General features: G+C 35.1%; 4 protein-coding genes across 7 annotated transcripts; 3 read left to right on the top strand and 1 right to left on the bottom strand.

Annotated features, from left to right (window-relative positions):
* Positions 1-416: 416 nt before the first annotated feature.
* Positions 417-4,967, top strand: LOC135686291 (dynein axonemal assembly factor 6). 2 transcript variants are annotated; one of them, XM_065202493.2, is made up of 6 exons: positions 417-548; positions 1,932-2,004; positions 2,377-2,485; positions 3,393-3,489; positions 3,730-3,815; positions 4,511-4,967. In XM_065202493.2, exons 1-6 carry the CDS (start codon positions 465-467, stop codon positions 4,635-4,637), a joined length of 576 nt encoding a protein of 191 aa, XP_065058565.2. In that variant the 5' UTR covers positions 417-464; the 3' UTR covers positions 4,638-4,967. The 2 variants fall into 2 exon arrangements, with proteins under 2 accessions (XP_065058565.2, XP_065058566.2); XM_065202494.2 differs by having other exon boundaries at positions 450-548; positions 1,935-2,004.
* Positions 4,968-5,476: 509 nt separating this feature from the next.
* On the bottom strand, positions 5,477-8,274 carry LOC135686289 (uncharacterized). Its single transcript, XM_065202491.2, has one exon. The coding sequence runs from the start codon at positions 8,252-8,254 to the stop codon at positions 6,251-6,253; it is 2,004 nt and encodes a 667-aa protein (XP_065058563.2). The 5' UTR covers positions 8,255-8,274; the 3' UTR covers positions 5,477-6,250.
* A 40-nt stretch (positions 8,275-8,314) lies between these two features.
* Positions 8,315-14,679, top strand: LOC135686288 (beta-alanine-activating enzyme-like). 3 transcript variants are annotated; one of them, XM_089108795.1, is made up of 6 exons: positions 8,315-8,411; positions 9,565-10,202; positions 10,756-10,948; positions 11,346-11,757; positions 11,946-13,316; positions 13,607-14,679. In XM_089108795.1, the coding sequence occupies exons 2-6, from the start codon at positions 9,610-9,612 to the stop codon at positions 14,431-14,433; spliced, it is 3,396 nt and encodes a 1,131-aa protein (XP_088964921.1). In that variant the 5' UTR covers positions 8,315-8,411; positions 9,565-9,609; the 3' UTR covers positions 14,434-14,679. The 3 variants fall into 3 exon arrangements, with proteins under 3 accessions (XP_088964921.1, XP_088964923.1, XP_088964922.1); XM_089108797.1 differs by lacking the exon at positions 9,565-10,202 and having other exon boundaries at positions 8,324-8,411; positions 13,607-14,605; XM_089108796.1 differs by lacking the exon at positions 8,315-8,411 and having other exon boundaries at positions 9,973-10,105; positions 13,607-14,605.
* A 391-nt stretch (positions 14,680-15,070) lies between these two features.
* LOC135686278 (uroporphyrinogen-III synthase) lies at positions 15,071-16,869 on the top strand. The gene has a single exon (XM_089108807.1). It carries the CDS (start codon positions 15,208-15,210, stop codon positions 16,039-16,041), a length of 834 nt encoding a protein of 277 aa, XP_088964933.1. The 5' UTR covers positions 15,071-15,207; the 3' UTR covers positions 16,042-16,869.
* Positions 16,870-20,864: the final 3,995 nt, after the last annotated feature.

The following is a 20,864-nucleotide window of genomic DNA, read 5'->3' as shown; positions in this document are numbered from 1 at the left end:
AAACTATGGCTATAGGAAGTACAACGAAAAATAATTTTGCGAACAGTGGGCTTCTTACGGTTAATAAAGAGTTTTATTTTAAACCAGTTACTAGTGACGCCCCGTATGACTTCAAAGACCCATTTTAAGCCCTCAGCTATTCATAATATATCTTGATGATATCGAAAAATCATAAATTTCTAAAAGCCGAAATGTTTGCATCTGAAACACATGTCACTCTGTATCAAATATCGAGAGTTAATTCAAAATGCGTACTATTCACAGTAAGCCGCAATCCAAACAAAACTGAATACATGATAATTTGTGTATAAGAATAGATTTAATAAAATTGAGGTGGCTCCATACACTGATTCTAAATGGCTTGGAAATAAAGCACTGAAAAAAAGATTCTTGTGTCAACCTGATGTTCCTTTCATTAAGCAACAACAACAGCAATAGCAATAAACATCTTACTTGGTAACAAAATGGCGCTGGACGGTTTGCCAGTTCAAAAGCTTGCAGAGCTATTCCACGAGGACAAAGGCGATAGCGATTCAGATGATGATCAAGTAAATTCTATAAAGAATAGTCTTTTAATTTTATGCTCTATAGTCGTTTTGATATGATCGAGCAGTACAAATATATTGTATTTATCCCTAATGTGAACATGTTGCTAGGGCCTATTTTTATTAATTATTGCGAACACATTTTTTGATGTAACATGACTTGGTGATAAGGTAACATAACTCAAATGCCTCCTTGACTTTCTATGTGATCTACTTCCTTTTAGTGATTCCTTTCAGGAGTAATGCTTATAACAGAAATACAAATGAAGTAATACTACTAAAATGCTCTATTGTTATCATCGGGCAAACTAAACAATTTCGATGAGTTTTGTGTCATTCTCTCCTTATTAATTAGTAATTTATAATTTTTTTATTTTTCGTCAGAAGATTTTATGAGTTTCAAATCAATTGTGAAAATGTAATGTTGAGTGTGTAGGTAATTGCAATAAAGTCATGATTTTACCTGCATCTCAACAGTAATGAATTCGAGTTTTGTTTTTTAGAATTTTGTTAATGGTAAAAAAATGAAAAAAACATTTAGGCTATCATTAATGTTTCTTTTTCCGCATTTTATAACAATTTTTTATTGATTCTCTTTCTTATGTTATTTCCCAGGCTTGAAACTCTTTGCATGCAAGCAATATATTGCCCTACACACCAGGCTGGAAACTTTGTCACATACCCACAATATATTGCCCACATGCTCAAATTTTCCATCTGCACACTTTTGCATATTGGCCGTGCAAAGTCCCTATTTGATTACATTTTACATTAATAGCAATACCAATTTCTTAAAAGTGCGTGATTTGTGGTTCACAGTCCTGCAGTCAGGCACATGAACTTGCCCGTGCAAGAAAAAGTTTCCAGTCTGGCCTACACACAAATTTCCCACCTTTGGGCTTTTGAATTTGGCTGCATAGAGTCACTCAGATTCGACAATTGACCAACAAGTGTGTTTTGTGTAGAATCTTCATTGCCCATTTTTCACGGGGAAGGTAACATTTGAAAATTTCAGTATCACTCAGGTCATGCTCACTTTTTGAATATTTGATAAGGGCAAATGTCAAGGTCTAGAATTTCTAAAGCAGTAGTAATTTACCAGTCCCTTTTTGCTGTTCTGCACAAGTGCAGCAAATTTCTGAATGTGTGTTATTTTAAGCACACAGTTTTATATTTCTAATGTTTACATTGTCTACACAAGAAACAAAGTTTCCTGTCTGGGTCTCTAATTCTTACCTGTTCAAATGTACTAATACTCCTTTTGCCAAAACTATTATTTGTAAATTGTGGTATGGTGGAAAATGTAAACCCTCACACTCCACAACAATTAGTCTTTTCTAATTTAAACATATTTGTTATGAATATTCTAATATATTTTTCTGCTAGAAGGTGTTAAAAGGTATATACCAGACTCCCGGATCAATTGGAGATAAGTCTAAAAAACATGACATAAAAACAGGTATTTGGTTACAATATCATTGTTTTGAAATGCCATAAATCCTCAAATTATCACCCCCAGCTTGATAAAAGACTCCTTTTTAATTAACCCTACCTGCAAATAAAGGCCTGGTGGCTAATACTGGGATTTCTTGTAATGGATAAGATATCGATCAGAAAAATCATGTTTGGCAGTCTTTAAAGGAAACTGCCACCTTTCTATTACTTTATAGCTATAAAGAATTTGAAGTATGCTTCTTAGTTATCATATGTTGGTTCTTCTTGTAGCAACACATCATGTTGAATGTTGTTAATGAATTTCAAAATGATTTTTGGTATAGCTTAGCTCTCCTATGAAGAGTGATTTGATTATTTTGATGTTGTTCCATTTTAGATCAAGCCTGGGGTAAAGAAGCAAATAATGACAAAAATATTTGGAATGAAAATGAAGTAGAAGAGGATATTTTTTGTGATAGAGATCTGGATAGCAGACCAAGTCCAGAGTAAGCAATTCCTGAGCAAGCCATAGAATCATTCCTCAGTAAAATATACCATTTAATAACCTAATGAAACAGAGAGCATTTATTTTGATGATTTTTGCAGCATTGTTGAGAATTTATTGTTTCCCATAAAGTTGCATTCAGCATTTAACTGTTGCAAGTATTTTTGTGCTTTTGGAGACTATTTAAGATCTGGATATATCATAATAATGTAAAGAAAATTTGCTATAAAATCATTAGCTGTCACCCACCATCATAAGGTAATGTTGAATATAAATTTTTGTTGCTCTGACATGCTTATGATACAGATAGACATGATCTTCTTGACAATGTGAGGGCTATATTGCAACCCCATGGATTAACAAACCTTTCAAATGAAGCTTCACTGCAAATGATTCTTTATGGTCATGAAAAGTTATCTTTAAATTCAAATACAAAAATTCTTGAGGCAACATTAAAATATATTCAGACCTCTGAAAGGTTTCATTAAGTAGTTTTATAAATCTTCTCTCCTATGTAATTTGTCTTTCATTATTCTTGTTTTGTTTTTGTCTCAATGTATTTTGTCTTTGTTTTTGTTTTAACTTCCAAATTGTGAGTGTTTTTTTTGTTATTAGTAATCTGTAATATGTAATTAGTAACATACAATGTAATTCCAATTTGAAGCAAATATGTTTCATGTAATGGCCATAGTGTTGCTATGTATTTCTATGCTCCCTGATGTATCGTCTTGTAGTTGTCTGTTTTGTAAAATTTCATGAGAATATAAAAGAAAAAAAGGTAGTTGATTCAACTGTTAAAGGTATTATGATTCAATACTTTCTAAATTTTGTCTGCAAGCTCGTCCCATTTATGTTTATACTTGTTTGTATCATGATAGAACTCTAAAGTTCATTGGTCTGATTTACAGATATGATGTTTTGTTTAAGCAAAAAGTGACAAGTGATGACATATTTCTTGGCATGTCAGGAAAAAACCCATCAACTGCCTGTTGTGAAGATTTGCTAGTAAGTGAGAAATAAATTTACAAAAACATTTCAATTTATAATGTTTAATCTTGTAAATCTCAGAAAATTTTGTTTTTTATACATTTTTTAAGCAATGCTGTCTCCTTAGGCCAAGTGACATTTTGCACAGATATGTCAATTAACATTTTGTATGGATATGACAAGTTTCATTTGTCTGATGTATTCTTTGAGATTTTCATAAAACTTGAATTTGCATATAACCATTCCTTTAAATTTTAGATAAAAATACAGTTACCAGACACTAAAAAAACAGATATAGATCTTGATGTACAAGATACATTTTTGGATTGTAGGACTCCGAAAAGGTATGAATAAAGTTGTAGCAATTAATTTGACATAAGTTGAATCAGACAGGACAATCACAAATTCTCCCATTTGAGTAAATAAACAATATAAATGTGATAAGAAAAAATAGAGCACAATCTTCCAGTGTTTTCCTTAGAAATGCATATTTATTTATTAATAAAGGAATATTTGAGTAAAGCAAGTTTATCTGAATAAATTCTATTTTATATTTTCTTCGCTATTTTCAATTAAATGCTTATAAACTTCATTTAAGTGTTACATTAACAAACAAGTGGCTAACAATTGAAACTGTCAGTTACCATCTAACAGTGATAGCTTTCCATGTTGCACACAGAGCAATGTGCCAAAAGTCTATAATGTATAAACTCATGTGTACTTCATTTCCTTTGTATACTACCTTAGATGCATTGCCACTGACAGCCTAATTGCTGATGGCCCTAGCTTAGCTTTAGGTCCTCATTCAATCTAGCTATACTGATGAGCCCTGAGATTGGACAAAACTGGTCTACAGCCGATGGTTTAAGGTGTCAGTGGTTTTCTTTATTTCACACTTTTACTGCAACACTGTTGGATGGCTTGCAGTCCGCCAAAGCCTCAGTGCTTCTTCTTGGTACTGCTTAAAAAGAGACTATACGGTCTCTAAGCCTTATGCCTACTTCTTTACCATAATGTACGATATATTTATTCATTACAGTCGTCTTGCCCTGCATCTACCTCATAAAGTTGACAGCAAAAATGGCAAAGCAGACTGGGATGCCACAAAAATGATACTGACTGTTACCTTACCTCTAAATAGAGATTTTGATTTCCTTAATAAATGATAGAATTTTGTAACCTTCTTTACAATTAAACTTTGATAAAGCTTCCCCTTTTATTAACCCCCTTTTTTGAGTAAAACCCCATTTTACCATAAATTATTGAATAAGTTGCCCTTCTAGAAAACACCTCTTAATAGGCTGTTAGGTTTTGCAAATAGAAACAACCAATTGATTAAAATTTCAAAACTTGATGCCCCCTAAGAAAATAAAGTTTTGAGTTTGAGCCCCTTCAAAATATAATAGTAGTCTCAAAGATAGTTAAAAACATGGAGGTATGCTACAGTTATTTGATGTATTCTTTAGAAGAATTTATCCATTTCTTACAGGAAGCTAGATTTGTTTTTTCTTTTAAATTTGGTGCCATCTAAAGTAAAAGATGTACCACATATTATTCTTTTTTGGCAATCTTTTTTTCAGTTCAGATATTATAAATAAGTTATTTAGAGTCAGCTAATATTTTCAAATGAATTTATGTCCACAATCTTTAGTGTTTATCACCATCACTGACCTGTGGAAAAGATGGCATCAGACAAGAAGTTTATATTTAATTTTACCTTTAATTTTTAGGTTTCTTATAGGTTAAGGTTTAAATTTGAAGTTCATTTTTGGTTCAGCAGGAATGTTTTGATCAAAATACAGATTTTTTCAAGCCTGTCAGTTTACATTCCAATTTTCATTAAAATTAGCAAGAATTTGTGCTCTCTATTACTTTAATAATTTCCCCAACTTTGTGTATGCTTGTATATTTCAAATCAGTTTATATGGATGACTGTTTTACCCATCCTGTGACAGAGGGTTAAAAGGCTGAAGCTCCATTAAGCAAAGATTTCAAACAACAGCAAAATTGTATTCATTTGTTTATAAGCTTTGGCTGCAGAAGTCTCAGTAGGTAATTAAATGTTTTAGAATTTCAAGCATTTCTATAGCACTATGTTTTATATCAAGGTTCAAGCATAAGACTAAGACTAAGTCAGTAAAAAAGCAGAAAGGATGTTGAAAGTGTATTTCTTCTGCAATAAAGTAAGGCAGGAAATAAATTCACCTTTCTGTTTGCATTTATCTATAAGGTATAATTTTGTAGGATCATTTTTAATTACAATGAACAGAATGGAACCCATTAGAAGTAGATCAACCTAGTCCTTCAAAGTTTGGCTTTTCTTCTTCAATTTTCTCAAATCTTTAACAACCAAAAAAGCAAGCATATAAATTAACTGTAAAAAACTTCCTTGCTGAATTTGCAAATTAAAGTTGGTAGTTAAGCAGGCAACTTGTCAGTGGATGGCAATCTTTGGTGCCTGGGTTTATATCCTTAGTTATTTGTCCATGTCGCCAATTTACTTACAGAGATATAAAGTTGGCGTTAGTCTAGGGGCAAAATTGCTCTATTGACAGCAAAATAATATTTTACAATTAAGACTATCTGAAATAGCTGTGTACCGCGGACTTGAAAAGGGAATGCAAGAAGAAACAATATTTTTGGATTTTCCTGTTTTATATCAGTACAAGCTCCTCTGAATATGTCAGTGCATCTAATTGTCTTGATTATTTGTTAAGCACAGTGAAAGAATTTGTCCTTGTATATCATATAAGTGTGGCAGGAAATTCCACAACCAGAATCATGGCCATGGCTTGCCTTTATTGATCACAGAATCAAGTTGCTCTACATAATGAGGGTGATAATTCTCAACTCGCCCCCTCATAATGTTTTGCCCCAAAAGAGCACTTAGTTTAATAAGGCAATCTTCTGCAGCAGCACTAGTCAACTGGTTGTCACTTCCAAGAGAATCAAATATTGCATCAAAAAATGTCTCCAGGTACATTTTGAATGTTCTTTTACCAATGCCTTCAGCAATAGCTGGTAGCTTGGAGCACAATGTTTCCAACAAATGGAAGTGCTGAGTGTAATGTCGAAATGATGCAGCTTTGGACAATAATGGAATACATTCCATCACATCTTTTACTGCCAACTTGTTGGTGGACAGTTCAGCGAGAGCATAGATACATCCATCAGTCATTTCCCATGGCTGTGAATCCCTTTTGAAGGAATGATTAGAGCAACCACCACCACCTCTTCCCATTTTTGGTGCAAGAGACCCACAAGAATACATCTGTTGATTAGTGTGCAGGTCATCATCATTTGCTCTGATTCGCTTTGCCACCCCATAGGTTGTTAGACCCTTCTCTAAACTAGCAAAGCGATCTGCATTGTCTTGTTGTTTTTCAACCAAAGTCAGGCCTTTTTTCACTGTCTCAAATATCTTATCAACAGCTTCTGCACCATAAGCCTGGGCTATATTGGCTAATGCAATAGCAGCTCCCTGTCTAACAGATGGTATTGGATCAGAGAGGTTGTTAAAAAAAAGAGGATAAAGCTCAGGCATAGTAGAACGGCATTCATCAGGAAATGACTTCACAAAACTTCCACAAGCGACACATGCTGTGTCTCTCACTGGCCAACTTTCATCTTTAAAGCAGACAAGCAATGCATTTAATAAGGTTGAAACATAGGGCATTACTGTTTCCGATTCAATCTTTGATGCTAATTCTGCCATGCAATGGCATGCAGCTTCCCTTACTGCATGGTTATCAGAAAGTGTTTGGGAAACATAAAATTCAACAACGTTTTTCAAATGCTTTCCAACAAGTTCTTTTCCTTGTTCCCCAACTACTTGCTTCCAGGTCTGCTGGTTGAACAGCCTCACACCTTCAGCCAAATAATACCTATTTAAACACATTGGAGGTAGCAGTAATGAATAATACTGATCTCGGTCTTCTTCAGTCACATCTTGAAAAAATTCTCTTGTTGCTACAGAAGCCGCCATTCTAACTTGACTCCAGTTGTCAGACAGACCTTCACTGAGATGAAGGGCAAGCTGCTTGCCAAAGTCTTTAATCTGATCTGAAAACTTTGATGATGATCTCACTCCATATCGCACCAGAGCTGAGCATACATAGTATCCAGTTTCCCTGACAAATCTGTTTGTATGCTTCAAGGTTTCAAAAATTAGATCTAGCAAGTTTTGGGTTAAAAAAAGCATAAACGACTCTTGGCAGCCTTCAATTACACATTTCAAGCCTTTCATGCTTGTTTCCAAGCATTTCCAACCTGCCGTGTCATGAAAAATGTCTTTTGCATCTTTAATTGCTTCAATATCGATCTTGTTCTCATCAGGTGGTATATGCCGTTCCAGATTCTCTTTAATACTTTTGACGAGTTCCTTCTCACAGAACTTGTAAACATTTGGACTAACATGTTTGCACAATGCTCCAAGAAGTTCGCCTGCAGCTATACGAACTCTGAATTCTTCATGCGTAAGCAATTCCAAGGCAATATACTTCACTTCTTCTTGAAAATCACCGACAATTCGCTTACTTTCTACCAACAACTTGGCCGCTTCCAAACTCCCAAATTTGACCTCCCATTGTGAAGAATCGCCACGAAGTTCTTTAGTGATGGTTTCTTCAAACTTCTGGAGAAGGTCTGAATCTAGCTGATCACCATTTGAGAGCTTTGCTTGAAGGAGTGCATATCCTTTGTCTCTGTTAAGCTTTTCATGACTACAGAGTAAGTTAAACTCTTGTTCAAATTCTTTCACCGCACTTTCCTTTTCCGCCGCCATGTCTGTAGAGCAACTGATCTTCCTCAAATCCTCACGATAATCCTCACGAACACGAGGCTTTCTAAACATTCAAAGATGGCGGATGGCGAGAAAAACAGGAGAAAAATAATTTTGAAAACATTGATGATAAAGCGATACAACTTGGATGTAACTAAAGGTATGTGTAACTACCAGTCACTGTAGCAGTTATTGACAACCTTCATAAAAACTTTATTTTCCTATCCTATTGTATATGCTAACATCTTTAATTTTTACCTCTCATGGTTCTTAAATCCAATTCATATTTTAAATTTTGAAATTACACAAATTCGTGTCAAACAGGGGCATGTGGCTAGATAGCTCCAATCCACAGTGCATTCTCTTTTCTCTCCTCCGCATATTCCCGCCAGGTATAATGGGCATGGCAGGATTGGATTCCACTCAAACGCCATTTTGTGCTGAGCTCTTCTGAAAAATGTATGCCGCCAACTTACTTAATCCATGTTTTGAGAAAAATCATGATCGGGCAAAGATTTTCCATGAAAATTCCCAATTTTAGCATGCTTTCTGAATTTTTTTGACATTGTGAAGTGAATAATGCACAGGTTTACTATTTTTGGTAAAAAGGTGTGATAAAAACGTAATTTTCATGGCTGTCTTTGGATTTAGTTAAAGTTGTCGTATTCATAAAGTTTTTTGGCCACATTAAACATTTTGCAAGCATGATTTAGGGAATAATCATCAACAATATGTTTAAGTTGGAATAGAACTGGTTACTGGCTGCCATGACCATTCACACCATGCCATTTTATTGCATTTCACGATAAAGATTCTGTGCCATGCCAGAACTTAAAACCAATGAAATCTCTGCCAAAAACCCTTGGCGTGAAAATATGTGAAGATTGCTTTTTGCCGAATTTCTTCGGCAGGAGTGCCTCAGAATGCACCCTGGGCTCTAACACTTTATTGATCTGACACTTTATTCAAGAATCTCCATCCCACAGGTTGATGACAGCTCAGCACTGAAAACTGTCTTGTTTGTAGCAGTTATTTTCCAAATACCACCGCTTTTATGCACACCCCTTCCTGTTTTGTAAGCAGAGATATAATTTTCAATGTATAGTAAACTTTAATAAAGCTTGTTTGCATGCTTATTCTCATTTTCATGCCAAGAATTAGCATGTAAAATAACACATGCACAATTAAATTTAGGCATCGCTCAAAAAGCTGAGTGACCCTTCTGTTTATTTTTATTTAGTGGTTTGTATTCACTGTTTTCATTGAATATTCATTGAATCACCTACTTCATTGAATTTAAATTTTCCCTGCAGCACATCTTCAGTTTAACGATAATTAAAGGACAGAATTCAGTTCAGATGAAAATGGAAATGAAAAGTGGCATGTTCTGCAGCCTGCACAGTTTGATGAAAAAAACACTCCAGACTCCGTCAACAAATACTGCACTGATTTTTGACAACTTTTTGTCAAAAGATGTTATCTCTTACAAAACCTTGTCAAAAATCATTCATCATATAAGTTCTGAACTTTCTGTCTATTGCAATGAAGGAGACTATATATGTATAGACATAAACAGTACACACAAGTCATTGTATGCATTTTTGTCAGTTATTTTTATCAAAGCTGTTGCCTGCCCTCTTTCCATAACCAAAGATTCTAAAAAATCACTCCAACTTTGTTACAAGCATAGAATCAAGTTCATCATAGTTGAAAAACAGATGTTGGAGACAGACTCAGGCATGGAAAGTCTAGTGACATCACAAGAAGTTAATGTTCACCCTCTTAAGACGCTGGAGAATATGGCTCTATTGGAAATACCTTGTTGCAGGATTGATAAGGAACATAATCCTAATGGTATTGAGTTCGTGATTTCAAGTTCTGGTAGTACAGGATTACCAAAAGCTATAAAAGTGCCAGGAAAATGTATTCTGCCAAACATTTTATCTCTGGGGTAAAGAGATTTTTTTTCCATTTTGTTAACCTTTAAATAGAATTATAAGTGTATCAAGTAAACTGGTCAACATAATTTCATTGCTGACAGAATGCAAACTCCTCATATTTTCCCGCCTACAAGACACATCCTTGCATTAGACACACCCTTGATTCATGTTTGAATTCTGAAATGATAGTTTTTGCAGTGTCTTACCGTGCATAAAAGGCACACCCCCTTTATAGACACTAACTCTGTGGAGGAAAATTCATTCAAATCGCAATGTTTCAAATATCATGTTACGTCAAACTATTACTTTCAAAATCATAAAGTAGAAAGTTTAGCATCATAAAATAATCAAAATCATTTATTAATGTTAACAGGTTTTAGAGTACATAATATTATTGTTTGTCATCTGTTTCATTCACAACATTCACAACGACTACTGGGATGTGCCCTCCAATTAACAGAATGCAGGGTACAACCCATTCGTAATTATATATGTAATATTCATGAAAAAACTACTACATTGAATTGTTAATAAAATACTTATTTGGTTTATTACTATTTTCAGGGATATTTTTAACATCAAGAACAAAGATGTAATTTTCTTATCATCACCACTGACATTTGATGCCAGTGTTGTACAAATATTTATGTCATTAGCAGCAGGGTCAACATTGCTCATTGTTCCTAATGAGCTGAAGATACAACCATCCAGGCTTTCGGAAATATTATTCACTAGGAATAAAACAACTTTGCTTCAGGTAATTTTTTCCTTTCGTTTATAAGGTCATCATACAACAATTTTGTGAATTTGGTTTTTTTTCAAATTAATTCATTGTCAATAGCAACTTTTAAAATTCACATCTGCCTTTTTAGTCAAGTGTCACTTGCAGCTAACTATATTTTGAGTCTTCGAACATTCTATACTATAGAAATTTTCTGGATTGCTTTAGAAATTTTTACCATGACGTTATGGCTCTTCTCTTGTGTATGTAATGTTGTGTGTTAAACTTTGTTTGTTTTGAATAAAAATGCTTCTAGCCCTAATTGTTGCATAGAGGTTAAAAAACCCAATAATAATAATTCCAGAAGTGAATGTAGTGAGCGGTGTAACACTGTGGAGTCATGATTTTTCAAATTTACCTACCTACCTTTCAGGCGACACCTTCTCTTGTGTTTCAACTTGGTGAAGCTCTTTGGACGAAACAGCTGACTTTCTCTGAGACATCTTTGCGGGTTTTGTGTCTTGGTGCAGAGCCCTTTCTGTCTAAAAAAGTAGTAAGAAAGTTTATAGGGACCTCTTCGGAAATTGAATTATTCAACCTTTATGGAATATCGGAAGTCTCGTCATGGGCAACAATTGAGAGTATCTCATTACCCTCATTGGTGGAGAATGACATTGAAAATTGCCAAACTGCATATATTAGTACCCATGTAGAGACAGATGAATGGAAAGCCAATGAAATCGTTTCAAATTCTGTTCCCATTGGTAGCCCTCTGAGTGACACAAAAGTTGAGCTTAGAAAGGATGGTAAAACGATTGATGATGGAATGGGAGAAATTTGGATAGGTATGAATAGTGTAGTAATCTATATATATTTTGACTGCAATAGAACATATTGAATACTAATGCTCCATATTTTTAATTTGCCCTTGGAGACAAGTAAGTTGTGAACTTAACCATGGAACTTTTCCCAATCTGTATTGCTCTTCAGAATAGCTTTCAGCTATTTGGGATTTTTATATCTTTTTTTGCAGGGGGCAAAGACCGAGTTTGTTTAATAGATGATGAAACTGATGTTGTTCCATACAAAATGAGATCATCTGGTGATATAGGGTTAAAAGTAAACGGGAAGCTATATTATGTTGCACGAAAAGATAACAGAGTGAAGTTCCATGGCCAGTTCATTGACTTGGAATCGATCGAAAAGTCGGTGGAAGAGTTGGATGAAGTTATGTCGTGTGTTTGTATCGGTAGAAAAACTTCTGCTGGAACATTTAGCAGTTTGGCTCTATGTGTTGTCCCTTCGAAAGGAATTTGTAAAGGCAATGCTAGAACGTCTATATTCAGGACCGTATCTACGAGGTTACCAGGAGCCAACGTAATATGTGATATTGCTTTTGTGGACAATATGCCAGTAAATTCTCATGGGAAGAAAGATAGACTCGCATTGCAAGAGATAACTAGCAAAGAGATATGGGATTTAGACAGTCCTGTAGAAAAAGTGCTTATAGATTTGTTTGAGCATTCAATAAATAACGGAAAAGAATTTTTTACTCCTTATGACAGAGAAAAAAATTTAGCTGACAACGGAGGAGATTCATTCACAGCTGTTTTTCTAGAGAACAAAATTCAAGATTATCTAAGTACTCTATGTACAGGAAATGTTCAGCACGAATCCTTATTTGATGAAATTTTGACAAAAACTTTTAATGATTTTTTTGAATCGCTCACGCATAAATTTGCTCTTTTTGAAAAGTACCACGATTTCACAATCCAAGAAGAAAAATTTGATACGCTAAACTCGGAGAGACACGAAGAGGTTGTCAGACATAGCCGGCGTACCTTACAAATTGGAAGTCTTATTAGAGTTAAACAAGACGTGCAAGTATTGACTTCTGTAGAAAAATCAAGGAAGAGACATACAAGTTTAGAAGCCGACGATTTCGGGTTTACAAAGAAAATTGGACCAAATGGGTCTTCTTTTGAAAATCCATGCGAAAAATCTAGGGTAAAATCTCTATCAATGGACGAAGGGGGTGCAGTATCAAAATTTGCATATGGATGCTACTGCGCAGGGTCAAGAGGTGGCCGGTTTGTAATCTGTGAATGCTGCTCGGGTGCAGGGCTTATATTACCTTGTCCTTCTGTCGCTAACAATGTAGTAAACTGTGGTACTTTTAACCTCAAGAAGAGATGGCAATTTGACACCAAGAAGTGTGTAGATGCGTCCCCTCTCGTTGTATGTAATGGTGATCATTTATCGTGCACCGTCTACATTGGTTCGCACTCTCACATATTTTTTGCAATCAATGGTAATAATGGAGCGTTGGTCTGGAAAGTGGAACTGGGAGACAGAATCGAATCTTCTGCTGCCCTTTCTATATGTGGGACAAAAATTATCGTCGGTATGTTGGATTATTTCCGTAATGACGCAAACTTACTAAGAAGTTTATTTGTATTTCTTTGTTTTATACTATATCAAATTAATGATTTAATAGAGCATGCTTTTGATGAGAGATAAACAAGAAAAGTGGCAAAATGTGCCAAGATTGTTTCCTTATATCCTATATTACCAAATTACTTTGTGCATTCTACATTCTCAGCTATTCCGTGTTAATGTTACCAAATGTGAAGCTTACTTATCAATCAAATCTTATAAATATATCTCTTATCAATCAACTTCCGTTTCTTTCAGGCTGCTACGACCATCACGTTTACGTAATTTCTCGCAGCAATGGAACTATTGTATGGAAATATTCAACTGGGGACAGCATCAAATGTTCTCCAATAGTCAACCAGAGCAATGGTTTTGTATACATTGGGTCACATGACCATCACCTATACGCACTTGATATCGACAACAGGCTGGAGGTTTGGAAGATTTCCTGTGGAGGAGGATCCTTGTTTAGCTCACCAGCTTTGTCTGCAGATAGTGAAACTTTATACATGTGCACGTTAAGTGGAAGGTTTCTTGCAATTGTAGCTGAAAATGGTAGTGTTGCTTGGACTTTCTCCGTAAACAAGCCAATATTTTCTTCACCTGTCTGCTCAGATGACTTCATTTGCTTGTGTTGCGTTGGTGGAAAGATATATATCTTAAGTAAAACTGGGAAGTTGCTTTGGAGTTATGAAACTAATGGACCGATATTTTCATCCCCATGCATCCATAAGGAAGAAAAACGTATTTTCGTGGGAAGTCACGATGCGCATTTGTATTGCCTTTCGTTTGATGGACACTTGATCTGGAAAGCACAAATGAACTCTCCTATTTATGCAACTCCATTTTACGCATTTAGATTACAATTGAATTCTCTTGATGTAAGCTCTAAAGAAGTTTCTTCTCGTGCGATAATTATTGCCTGCTCGACTAAAGGGGTGCTGTGTGTCATTGACTTTATTAATGGCGGAATAATTAATTCGTACTTGTTTCCTAACGAAATTTTTTCGTCGCCTGTTATTTCTGGGAATAATATTTTCGTTGGTTGTAGAGATGATAATGTTTATTGCTTAGAACTCACATAAGTTCTCATATCAAAAGATATCTTAGTCTAATCATTTGTTGTGCTTCTTGATCAGAAACATTTCACTTTTTTTTTCCTCTTTATAAGAAACAGACCCTTATCACGAAACCTGACAGGGATCTGGGCTCGTCATTTTGAACAAAAATGATTTCCTCGATGAAATTTACGAGGATTCTTTCAACTAAATCAGTTACAATTTCTTTAGAGTTCATTGTAAAAAAGTGGTAAGTCTTTTGTTGATACTGTCATGAAAATGACCTTTTTTGTGCAAGCGTGATAGAAACAAAGCCTGTCATGTACGGCTACCTATTTCACGGTTGCATTGTTTATAATTCATTAAACATAGATTTGAACAAGCGGTAAAAGTATACTGGTATTAGAAATTCTTGGGGGCAGGCAGCATACTTGGCCCAGGGGCGGATCCAGAGCAAATTTGAAGGAGGGGCAGTTGGTAATGCGGGCGCTGAAAAATGTTGACAACTGACAGAAGGCTCTTTATTCACTTTGCAAAGAAATTTCCACAGTAATTGTTGTATACTTTGAGGTAATCCTTGCAGCAAATTAACCTATAAGTCTTAAAAGGGGTCGCACAATTTACAAAAAAGGGGCACCAGACTTACTTCAACTCGGTGAGGAAGGGGAACTGCCCCTAGTTGCCCCCTTAAATTCGCCACGTCGCGGCCTGCCGCTATCTCGGCTTTGCTGCCAGGGCTGGTTCAGGTGGTCAAAATTCCCTGGAGTCTCGTTGTCGCAGCGAGGCTTCATAGCAACAAACATGGCAGATGGATGTCATGAGTTTGGGTATACAGCACTTCTACTGAAGTCAGCTAAACCAGATGATGAATATCATGATACAATTGCCAGCAAATGTCATTTAAAGGTTTTCTCCATTCCAGTACTTGATTTTTCTTTTAAGAACTTGGAACTTTTTAAAGACTGTCTTCTTGAAATCGACCAATATAGCGGCCTCATTTTCACAAGTCCCAGGTCTGTGGAGGCATTCTCGAGGTCCCTTTTTGGCATAGATTTAAAATCTAATACGCCAGTAAAGACTTCCCTCCAGAGATTGAAAGTATTTGTTGTAGGTAAAGCTACAGAAAAGGCAGCTGTGAAAGCTTTCGGAGATGCAGACATCTTGCAGAAAATTTGTAAAGGAGGCAGCGAAGGATCGGCCGAAAATCTTGCAAAATTTATTTTGAGCCTTGAAGAGATTCGCAACGATTCAAGGGCTTTGCTATTTATATGTGGAAATATCGCAAAAAACACATTACCCAGTATGTTAGAAAATGCAAATGTAAGATTAAAGTCTTTGTGCGTGTATGACACCCACCCTCATCCTAAGTTTTGCGAGAACTTTGAGAACTTTTTGATCACGCATGGAGACCCAACAGTTATTGTATTTTTTAGCCCATCTGGTGCAGAGTTCTATTTAGAAGATATAAGAGGCATGGTGGAAAATTTTCAACAAATGAAGATAATTGTTATAGGACAAACAACAGCAAACTTTTTCCATCAAAAAAAGTATCATGTCCATGGAATATCTGAAAAGCCAAATGCAGAGAGCTTGAGCCAGAGTATAAAAGATGTTATTGATCAGTTGCAAAGTTGAGGTTAAAGTACTTTTTGCTTCTATGTGCTCAGTTGGCATACAGTTTCTGAATTTGTTACAACCCTCTGAATGCTGGAGTAAAGTTATACTGTGACTTGACCAGAATGTTTTTAAAGGCAATGAGTCACAATAAAAAGAGAATGCATCCTGTGGTATTGGTAAACATTAGGCTGACTGCATAAAAATTGTTGCCAATTGCATATGAAAATAAAGTGATCAGGCCAAAAGCAGAGGAGCTCTTCAGATGATGCTTACTTGCCAAACTTGATGCCTTTAAGTAATCTTTTTCTATTTATTGAGTAATTCTAGGGATGTTGATTTGATTGTTAGATGAACTATATTTGTAATTTGCTTCAGTTGTTTCTTTTAAAATTGTTTGATTACAGTGATTTCATGTGAAATAAACTAAAAAAGTTTGAATGTCTTCCAACAGACAGTTTGAAAAGAAAATTATCTAGTAATGTATTGTGCTTGATATACTAACCTAACCTATGAATGTGCTGTAGTTAAATTTAACCTTATTTTAACTAAAAAATGAAAGTATTGTATACAATAATATTATGTGGGTGTAGATCAAGAATGAGCTGATGACTGTGCTATTCTTGCAGCACCAGATAGATAGATTAATTTGGGATGAGGTTTTTAGGATGCCAAGCATGTGTTGACAAACCTGTAATCTCCAGCATTTAATTTGAAACATTGTTCTTGCCAAACAAAAGCAAGCAAGTTTTGTTAATCACATTGTGTAGCATATTAATTCATATTTGTTAACATCTTGGGTTTGACTTATAATGTGGAAGCAAGCTCAACAATACACAGGAAAAAGAAGACAGATTTTTTATACAGGTTTTTGAAAAGGGTTGGGGCTGCAGGATTTCCATAGATTTTTGACAAATTTTGACAAGGATTTCCATTAGATGACTTTTTGTTTGACTGTGTGTCACACTGAAAGGTTTTGCACTTATGTAATCTTAGCATAGTCGTTAAATTCTAGCAGAGCACAAGTAATTCTTGGTAGCTGCGACCTTGATGAAGAAATGTTATTATGTTTTCCTTCTTGTTATGGACTTAAGATAAGGACCAGGGGCATAGGAAGGATAGGGGTACCATTGCTTAAGAACAAAAGGAGGAGGATTTTCATAATTTTTGGGTCCCCCCCAAGACATAGAGTCAACACTAAATGAAACAATTTGCCTTAGAAGATTTTAAATGCTATAGTATAGAAAGCATCAGGAATCAATAAGACAAGAACTGTAAATATAAAGTATTCTGCAAAGATCTTAGCATGTATCTCATCAACATCAAATGATTTGCTTATGGGACTTAACCAGTGCTAGTAACTAGAACTGTAACAATTACTGATGTCAATTACCAATTGACTAACGGGCCCATTTACCCACAGCTTTTCTAACAGGCTTTGAGCGTATGCAAACATTTATAAGTATAAGTAGTATGATAATACACTATCGAGTTGATTACTACATTGATGCCACACTGTCCGACCCGATCGAGAAATTCGTATACACTGAGTCTTTCTTTTGAGATTTCATGTCCGCCAACCTTGATGGATTGTAGAGTTCATGCTTAACATAATTTCAGGCGAGAAACTTTGACAACCATTCTTCAAAGCAAAAAAGATAGCAACGTCACTCAGCTTAAAGGACGGAATTCAGCGGCAAGGGTTGAGGGGAACTTCAACTTCAATATTTCATTATCAGTATATTTTAAATAATGACAAGTGATACGATAGTGCTAACATAAACGATTAGAAGATTCAAAAAGCATTTTTTACATGAAATTGTCAGCAAGGAAAAATTAAATACTGAAAGACACGTAAAATAACTCAGAGGAGCTTTCGAACTACGCGCCCTTTTGTGTTTCTACAGGTTACATTGTATATATTTAAAGAAACAGATTCAAGGAAACACACATATATGAAGTTGTATCAATAGCAAAAACAGCAAGAATAGATAATAAAGAAAACAACTTAAAGAAAGCAAAAAATAAAAACTTATATAAACAGAAAAGAAAGTAGAGAACGAAAGAAAAGGGGAGTGCAATTCAAAAGTTGGTCGTAAGATTCTATTTGAAGGCCTATTAATTTTGTTGAGATATATTTTTAGGTGCTTATTAAACGTTTGCTCATTTTTTTATGACGCCATTCAAGAGGAAGAGAGTTCCAGAATTTAACACCCTGATAAGAGATAAATTTTAGATGATAGTCAGTAGCACCAAAAGGAAGGGAGAACAAGTCCAAAGAGGATTGACTGGTCTTGTGATGGTGTACATCACTGCTTTTTTTAAACAGACTGAAATGTCAAACATGAATTTTCCTAGTTCGCATTTGTATGTATTATCAAAATCAAGCAAATTAAGTTTTTCAAAGATTGGTTTCGAATGATCGCTTTTTTTTGCAAAAGTTGTTGTCCTCACTGCTTTGCGTAGGGAGATTCGAATAGGTTCAAAATTTGAGGAGTAGGCACTTCCCCAGCACGTAAGCCCATAATTAACATGGGGTATGATTAGTTCGTTATATAAGTATTTTGTGGTATATAGTGTCGCAGTTTTGAGAGTAGTCCAATGCTCTTACATAATTTTAGTTTAACTTGTTTTATATGTTCTTTCCAATTTAGTTGAGAGTCTATAATTACTCCAAGATATTTAGTATATTCTTTTTGGATGATATTTTAATTATTGATTTTGAGAGAAATCGGTTGATTTCTTTTTTTGTTTTTCGAGTGAATTAAGAGAAAGTCTAATTTAGATACATTTAGCGATAAATTATTTGCAGTAAGCCATTGTGATACTTTAGTCAGCTCATGGTTAATAATTGATTCCATTTCCTTGAAATTCTTATGTGAAAAGACAATGCTGGTATCACCCGCTAACAGATGAAAGTTTAAGATTTTAGAGTCTTTAGAAATATCGTTAATATAAAGTAAAAATAAGAGGGGTCCAAGGAAGCTACCTTGTGGTACACCATGAGAAATATTACAGCTGTTTGATAATTGACCACTAACACATACGCATTGTGTTCGGTTTCTTAGATAAGATTCGAACTAGGCATGCGGTACACCTCTTACTCCATAGTGATCTAGTTTAGATAGGAGTATGTCATGATTGACAGTGTCGAAAGCTTTCGAAAAATCAAGTAGAATGCAGCAAGTGAATAAGTTTTGTTCAATGTTATTTGTGAGACTGTTATAAATATCAAGAAAGGCAAGTGATGTGGACTTGTTTTTTTGAAAACCAAATTGGTGATCAAAGATTATATCATGTTTGTCAAGGAAGTCTGACAGGCATGCATGAGTTTTTCGAGTATTTTTGAGAAGATCGGAAGAATTGAAATTGGTCTATAGTTAGACGATTCAAGGAACGAATTGCCTTTATGAATTGGAGTGACTTTAGCGAATTTTAGTTCATCAGGGAAGATTCTACTTTGAAATGAAGAATTTGCAATATCTGCAAAAGGTTCAGCAAGTATCGAATATGCATTTTTGACGAGTTTAACAGGAATATCATAGGCATGATTAGCTTTGTTTTTGTTTAGGTTAGAAATAAGGTCTGAGACTTCAAATGCTGTTGTTGGAAGTATCAAAAAGCTGTTGGGGAGAGGCGAAGATAGGAAGTTTTGGTGATTTATTAGAGTTGGAGGAAGTTTTTCCAAAAGTTTCTCAGCTATTGTTGTAAAACATTCATTGAAAACGTTTTCCACATTTTGAGGGCTTTGGAGAAGTTTACTGTTGATATTTAAACATATGTTGACAGAATTTTTTTTGGATTTATTTATAAGTTCTTTTATGGCTGACCAGACCTTTTTTGAATCAGATTTGAATTTGCTAAAATAATCCATATAGTGCATTCTCTTACTCTTTCGTATTAAATGGTTGATCATGTCGCGATAGTATTTGTATCTATTATACCAAAAAGGGTCCAAAGTTTTAACAAAGTGTTTGTAATAGCTATTTTTTATCTTGATAGAGTTGATAATGCCCGATGTAATCCAGGGTTTCTTAGATTTGCGTTGCATTCTTCTAGAAATTTGTTTTAGAGGTGCAAATTTCTTTGAAAGAGATAGAGATCGAAAATTTGCTTTGAAATAGACATAGACAGAAAATTTGCTTGAAAAGAGATAGAGATTAAAAATTTGATGATTCCTTTCAGTTCTGTATATTATATTTTTGGTTGTACAAGTAAGTATGCCCAAGAGTGTGTGGCCCCTGAATGGAACGTATAGCCGTGCCTCCCTCTAGCAAAGATAATTCTTGCTATGTGCACTGTGTGTTCTTTTTTTCTAAATTTCTAATTTATAATGAAAGCGGTTAATTTGTTTGCAAATCTAGTGTCACGGAAATGTAGATTTTACGGAAAAATAGATGTTGATGCCCTCGTTTATATTTATTCCTTTTGCCCCCCCCCCCCCTCCTCTGTTCCTTGCATCCAGCGGCCCTTGGGAGGGATGTTAGAAAATAATTAGACTTATTAGTCAGGAAAAATGTGCTACACAATGCAGGTGACTGAAAACTGCTGGGAATGCCTATTTTTAAAATTCATTTTTTAACTTTGGAATAAAGAAAATATGAAGATGAATAAAATAATTTTTCTACATTATTTTGTGCATAATCATAACTCGTTGCCAAAGATGTTTCTTTTCGAGTCAAAGCAACAACAAAATATTGGGGGATGTCGCAACCCCACCCCACACTCCCGTTCAATCAGCCCCTGCACAAAATTTCGTGCATGAAAACTTGTAGCTACACCCACCCACCCAACGGACTTGGACGCACAGAAAATTTGGCGCATGCGTAATTGAAGATTTCAAG

Source organism: Rhopilema esculentum, chromosome 6 (assembly GCF_057945365.1).
Source record: "Rhopilema esculentum isolate cy_ngs chromosome 6, ASM5794536v1, whole genome shotgun sequence".
Lineage (NCBI taxonomy): Eukaryota > Metazoa > Cnidaria > Scyphozoa > Rhizostomeae > Rhizostomatidae > Rhopilema > Rhopilema esculentum.
Note: the sequence above shows the minus strand (reverse complement) of the source record. Positions and strands in the feature narration are given on the sequence as shown.

Coding starts and splice junctions, on each gene's coding strand:
- LOC135686289 (XM_065202491.2), bottom strand. CDS start 8,254: ATGGCGGCGGAAAAGGAAAGTGCGGTGAAAGAATTTGAACAAGAGTTT.
- LOC135686278 (XM_089108807.1), top strand. CDS start 15,208: ATGGCAGATGGATGTCATGAGTTTGGGTATACAGCACTTCTACTGAAG.
- LOC135686288 (XM_089108795.1), top strand. CDS start 9,610: ATGAAAATGGAAATGAAAAGTGGCATGTTCTGCAGCCTGCACAGTTTG. Junction 10,949..11,345: donor ATAAAACAACTTTGCTTCAG/GTAATTTTTTCC, acceptor CCTACCTTTCAG/GCGACACCTTCTCTTGTGTT. Junction 11,758..11,945: donor AATGGGAGAAATTTGGATAG/GTATGAATAGTG, acceptor CTTTTTTTGCAG/GGGGCAAAGACCGAGTTTGT.
- LOC135686291 (XM_065202493.2), top strand. CDS start 465: ATGGCGCTGGACGGTTTGCCAGTTCAAAAGCTTGCAGAGCTATTCCAC. Junction 2,486..3,392: donor GATAGCAGACCAAGTCCAGA/GTAAGCAATTCC, acceptor TCTGATTTACAG/ATATGATGTTTTGTTTAAGC. Junction 3,490..3,729: donor CCTGTTGTGAAGATTTGCTA/GTAAGTGAGAAA, acceptor TTTAAATTTTAG/ATAAAAATACAGTTACCAGA.